Source organism: Eufriesea mexicana, unplaced genomic scaffold, assembly GCF_001483705.2.
Source record: "Eufriesea mexicana isolate 0111107269 unplaced genomic scaffold, ASM148370v2 scaffold3100, whole genome shotgun sequence".
Lineage (NCBI taxonomy): Eukaryota > Metazoa > Arthropoda > Insecta > Hymenoptera > Apidae > Eufriesea > Eufriesea mexicana.
The window spans coordinates 10907-17378 of record NW_016911128.1 but is presented as its reverse complement, the minus strand read 5'-3'; the positions used below and the strand labels follow the sequence as shown (position 1 = coordinate 17378).

General features: G+C 36.2%; 1 protein-coding gene across 1 annotated transcript; it reads left to right on the top strand.

Annotated features, from left to right (window-relative positions):
• The first annotated feature begins 4615 nt into the window (after positions 1 to 4615).
• Positions 4616 to 6167, top strand: LOC108550837 (nucleic-acid-binding protein from mobile element jockey-like). Its single transcript, XM_017904732.1, has 3 exons — positions 4616 to 5142; positions 5332 to 5482; positions 5562 to 6167. The coding sequence occupies exons 1-3, from the start codon at positions 4616 to 4618 to the stop codon at positions 6165 to 6167; spliced, it is 1284 nt and encodes a 427-aa protein (XP_017760221.1).
• The last annotated feature ends 305 nt before the right edge of the window (positions 6168 to 6472 follow it).

Here is a 6472-nt window from a genome sequence, read left to right as displayed (position 1 = left end):
TAAGCTAACGCGGATAACTACGTATAGGTATGGAAGGTCTCGCAAAGGTATAACACTGCGGAGTTGTACTGATATACACACACCGTGGATTGTAAGATTGACTATCTATGGACTGGTTTGTTTCGGATGTGTTAAACTATGTGAGAGATATAATTATTAGACGACTTTCGGCTAATATGGTTTCTTAGTTCTTTATTCTGGCTCTCTTGCGAATACAATTGTGTCTCGCCTAAGATGAACCGTGTTCATATAAGCTCTGCCTGCGCGCGTCTGTGGATGTATGTAAATGTTTGTGTTTTGTGGTTTCTTAGGAGATGGCGACACTAGTATATCTCTTGCAGGATAACTTGTCTTAGGTTCGGAGTTTGTATATAATGACGTAATAGGAAAAGGTTTTAAGAGATGACAAGAGGCATCTTCTTCTGTATTACCTTTAACACGGTTAGGTTAGGTTATGCTATTAGGTTAAGTTAGGTTAAGAATGTGCTCCTAGGTATTAAGGAGAATACTCCTCAATTTTTCTTTCTTTTCCATGGTTTCCAAATTTACGTTTCTTAATTCTCGTTTCAGTTTTTCCACTTTCATTCGCATTATTCTCTCTTCTGTGAGTGTATCGATCGTTTTTCTTCTTACGCGTTTCGACTTTTCCTTTGCGCGGTCCACCACGATTTGCTAGAAAATATCGTCATCCTCTTGCATCGCCATACCACGCTCTTCGAACATTTCGTTTCTTCCAGCTTCCATTGTATAACCGGAAATCTAAGCGCTTATCGTTCTTTTCTTTTTTTTTTCGAAATTCGCCACGCAACTTTTGCAGAACAACCTTCACTGCACTTGACACTTTCGACATTTCACAATTTTTACAATAATACCCGTCGTCGATTCACTTTAACTCCAGACGAGCTGTCCCCTTTTAGGATCGTATTTGGGGAAGGATCGACTAGAATAGTATTGTCCCCCCCCCCCCCCGCCCATGGCCGCTATTTTATTAATAGTCAATCGAAGGATGCGCACCCACCACTTGCATTTCGCTCCAGACAATCAGTGGACATGCAAAACTTATAAAACCACCAAGACAGCAGTCACCAAGAGTCTCCTAAAAACCAAGAAGACAAGACAAACGTCACGACCAGAGTTCAAGATCCACGACAATCAACTCAGCGCGAGAGACAGTTACCCATCGGAACTCTTTAGTTCGACTCTAACAAGGGCTAGCTCTATTAATTTAGAGTTGGCCGCATCCCAGCAACATTATCGCATCCACGTAAACGGGCCTTGCAACCCCATGAAACTGTCACCGTGCGAGTTGCAGTGTTCGGAACGCAACAGACTTCTAAGACTGATTACTGCGACTCGCAACTGACAACGTTCATAATGACTGATATTTACTGTAAGACTTCTGATTTAAAACTGTAGAAGGTGTGGTTCCGGGGATCGATGGAACTCGGATTAAAATTAAAGAAAGTTTATTCTTCACTCATCGATCTTTTATTATGTCGAGAGTATTTTACGAACTGAGCTCAAGATACACGTGCGAAGGTCTCCCTCTGTCAATACTTCTCGCTTTATCGCGAGTACAAAGCCGCCGCCATCTGTCTGTCGGCGACCGCTTGAAACCGATTGGCGGTTTTTTTACAAAACTGATCTACTCCCACCCTTGTAGCCCTATTTAACCCCTTGCACTACTCTGAAACTCGGAAAAAGCCGTGCCAAACCCATGCGCACGAATTGTCAGCGAAGGAGCCGAACGGCGGAGCCGGAGTGTCGAAATTTGAAACACAATATCTTACGACTGACTGACTTGTGAGTGCAAGATAGCCGCGCCCGCATTTACTTCACGCGATGGAGCTCTTGTGAAATTCACATGAATTGGAGTGAAAAACTTTAAAAGAATATTTTAATTATTACATATGATTAGAACAAATTCTGTATAAATAATAATAATATGATTAATTATGTGGTAAAACGATCGAGTTTTATAAAGATTTGACTTTAAACTTGAATTATATCTTATTCTGTACAAATGCGCGGAGGCTTGAGTCTTGCGAGATTAGAGTGTTCCGTCAAATCCTTGAGCCAGGGTTTTATAAGCTCTGTGAGGACCCATTGCGTCACTCGGTCCTGCTTCTGAGACTGATAGGCTGACTGTTTCCTCGATGCAGTATAGATCTATATGTGGGGTGGCGCTGTTCAAATAAAAACTCTTCTCATAATTACTAGACTGCGAATATTTATGCAATTTACATATATAAAAAAAAACCTAAAGAATGTATTAATACAAAAATAAATTAAACGTTAACAATATTTGTTGCAATTATTGTGATATATTGTAATGTATTGTAATTCAAAATACAATAAAGCACATGCATTATTTATTTCCATACGGGATGGTGTTCTTTGACAATTTTCATCTATAAAAATTACTTTACATGACAAAATTTGTCTATATATCTTACCTTACCTTATTGAAAAGCACTTAAACAAACACTGCTTTCTCCGTACGATCTATAGCCTCTGTGTTTATTGAAGTTGTTCCAGTGTGTAAATTCAACGAATGCATGCCGATAAAGCAGAGTCCGTAATTACCTTAACGTGTGCGATGTTAATACAAATATACTTAGTCTACATTATTTAGTATCTTTTATTAAAACCTGAACACATGGCCATATAATTCGACGGAAGTAACCAACACCGAGCTATGTATTTTATTTTTAAATACAAGCTATTACGTCTAATAAATAGATGAGATATACAATTTTAAATGTGTATAATTACCACAAATTTCATACTTATGATTCGTTGCTATACAGTTACGATACAATAGTTACTTAACGAAATATACATCTTATGTATTTCATATGTTTTTTTAACATAAAACATAGAAATATATGCATTACATAAAAGAAACAGACTAAAAACGTATTTTTAGAATTCCCTAATCGTAGAACACATTTCTGTCCAGGTCCCGTTACTTTGTCTAAATATTTTCTATTAATATATACATTTCTATAAACATTCTGGGTCTACTCGTACTCGGAGTCTACTGTGACAATCATTATAGTAATAGTGACTCAAAATTAAAATATCATCGTAACTGGTGACCGCACCGTAATGTAGTGTCATCATGTATTGTCTTGTTTATCAAGTGCATACGAATGAATTGCTAGAGTGGGAAAAAGTAGGATGCGAAGTAAAGAGACACTATAAAATTTTCGCTTTAAGTAATATTCTATTCTGTTTTTCTTTCTTTTTTTCGTTTCAGGCTATGTAAGACAAGCTTATTGACCTCTATGTAGTTGATATGATACTATACGAAGTCGCTAATATTGTACTGTATTTTTGATTTTGATTTGATTCTGTATTGACTTGATTTGTGGGGAAAAATGGAAGAATACATAGTACATCTGAATATACTGGAATGGTATAGTTTTCAGATTTGCCGCTAGGCAGCATATGCCTCAAATAACTTTCTCGCTGGTGAAAGTCACGTACGAAAGCATAAGTGCACGTCGAATTAGTTGTTTATGTTGTAATGTTGACTGTTGTCAGTGGTGTTTTTTTTTATTCTTTGAATTGGTATTTGACATGTTCATTACTTTTTAATGAAAGTCGATCGCGTTTTGCATTAAGGATTCGTCTTTTTGTTACTTCTCTATTTTGTAAGAACATATTTTCGCTTTCACAAATCATTATATCTTCAAATTTTCTATGAATAGTAAGACATTGAAAATGTTACCTATATACTATATAAGACAAAAATATACAAAATTATATACAATGTTCAATTACATTTTCGTTGTAAATATGTATGTGACAAGCGTATTTGGATTACATATCCTTGAAATCATTTGATCCACATCTTCTGTAGAAGTTTCAAGTTTAAACCAAAAATATATTTATCAAATTATAATGACCGAATGGGAAAGTATCCCGGTTTCGAAGTCGCTACGAGCCTGACTGCAGATAATTTATCCTAGCAATGCATTGACGTCAATTTTGGTTATTGTTTCGTTTTTGTTCATTAGTCTTCTGTTCTATTTCTGTGCACTGTTCGAGAAGTATTTACTTTTTTCATCTATGATTCCTTTTCTTTCTTTTCTTTCTTCTACGATGATCATTATGTTTATCAATATGACGTTGTATTCCTTCTCTTTGTATTCGCACCGTAAATTATCGGTTTATTGCTATCACGTAGTGAGTAAATATGACAGTTCTTATAGTATTCCAATTCAATTTCAACTGCAAGCAATATAATTAATTTTGTCAACGACCATACCACGAAGAAAGCACTGGTTCTCGTCAGTTCAGCTTTGATTGCCGTACGCATCGGAAGTACCTCAGTCGTAGTGTACAAGCTTAAGGACCTCCCAAATCCGGTACCCTTATTAAACGAAGTCAAAGCGAAGTGAAAACCAAAAAAAAACTAGTATATTTTATTGTGCTGAACCACAATCAGTATCACGTACAAAAAATTGAAAAAAAAGAGTGTAATAGCGAAGAGGAGAATATAGAAAATGAAGAAAAAAAAGAGGCAACCATAAAATAGCACTTAACCCACTCTCCGTCCGCGTAACGATAATATCGAAAAAAGAAAGAGAAGAAAAAATAAGACATTATGAGCCAAGAGAGCCCAAAGTCGAGAGCAATATTACTGTCACAGAAATACAGATTTGGAAGAAAAGAATTCAAACCCCGAATCAAAAAATCGCAAAAGATCAACCCAATGCCCAACTTAATAGATTCTATCAAGGCAGAAGCTTCAAGAAAATCATCTGTAAATACAGCGATAAACAAAAGCAATGAAATGGAGATTGTTGAAAACTCACCACTAAAATTAGGAAAAGAAGCTCTAGAGCACAACTTGGCTTCAACCAATAAATTCGGCTTACTGGCAGAACTAGAGAATCCCGAAAAGAGTGCAGGTAGCCTACTACAATTCGTAAAAGAGAAAAATGTAAAAGAACGAAATCGAAGGGGCTACAAGACCGGTGCACTCCGAAATAAGAACGTAGAACAGTCGAAGAACACAAACAAGTCAGGAATAACAGGAATAACAAAAGAGCAAAGTGACCCAGGAAGACAGTCTCAGGGAAAAACTGACACGAGCCAAGCCATGGGCAGAGCCTTGAACAGAATAGGGCAGCAGGTTAACAGCGACGCAGCACTAGCGAAAACAAAATCCAAACCATCCCCAATAAACATCTTGCGCTAAGACCCAAGGGAAACGGCGAAACTAATCGAAGAAATACACAAGATAAAGGATTTCCACATAATACGGGTACATAATGGTAAACATATGTTATACTTAGAAAAATTAATTGATCTTTACAGGGCCAAAGCCTTCCTTCAGGAAGTTAACACTATGTTTTACACCTACATTCAAAAAACTGAGAAACCACAAACGCTATTAATAAAGGGACTGAACAACATCTACAGCAACGAAGAAATTCTAAAAGAATTACAGAAGCAAAACATTCCTGACGTTCATTTCTTAAAAGTTTCCCAATTCAAGACGAAGAACTCAATTGAAGAATGCTTCTCTTCCAATATTTCTAACACAGATATCACCAAATAGTAATGCAAATAACGTTGTCAAAATAAAATACATCCACCACCAGGTAATTAAATGGGAAAAGTTAAAAAAAAAAGAAATTACTCAGTGTCATAAATGTCAAATGATAGGTCACACGGCACGAAACTGTTCCATGGATTATCGTTGCGTCAAATGCAACGAACCCCACGAACCAGGAATGTGCAAGATTCCAAAGACAGCTGAAATAGAAAAGGAAAAAACATACTGCGTCAAATGCAAAACATACGGGCACTCCGCATCATATAGGGGATGCCCAATGTTTACCATATTAAAGGAAAGACTGAAACAAAAAATCGAAAACAACAAACAGAAAGTAGACAACAAGATTATAAAAATAGCCAAAAAAGTTGACCCAAACATTTCATTTTCATCGATAGTCAAAAATTCAAACGTCAACGAAAATGAAAATACCACTACTAAACCAAACAACGCGTTCAATAACCCCACCGAAATCCTAAGTACCATACTTAACTCGATAAACGACATAAAAAACGCTATCATATCCATGGAGCAAAGATCTAGAGAAAATGAAGAAAGATTAGATATTTTCTTTGATGCCCTTCAAATTGACTAGCCAAAAAGATAAAATGGCCTCCAGGAACGAGAATAAGCACAACGAAAATAACAGAATATCGTTAATCAGAAAATCATTAAAAATAGTAACTATTAATGTAAACTCAATTATCACAAACTAAAGGAGAGCCAGCTTAGTAAATCTCATCAAAAAAGAAAAATCAGATATTTTACTCCTATCTGAAGCAAAAATTAATAAAACACACAAAATCCAATTTGAGAACTACAACATAATTAGATCCGATAGGCCAAATGCCACGCAAGGCGGCGGGACAGCAATCTTAATAAAAATGCCAATAAAATACA

Bases quoted from the DNA above. Each gene is read 5' to 3' on its own strand.
- LOC108550837 (XM_017904732.1), top strand. From the start codon at position 4,616: ATGAGCCAAGAGAGCCCAAAGTCGAGAGCAATATTACTGTCACAGAAA. The intron at 5,143-5,331 runs GCAGGTTAACAG...TGATCTTTACAG, and splicing joins GCCTTGAACAGAATAGGGCA to GGCCAAAGCCTTCCTTCAGG. The intron at 5,483-5,561 runs GTTCATTTCTTA...TTTCTAACACAG, and splicing joins AGAAGCAAAACATTCCTGAC to ATATCACCAAATAGTAATGC.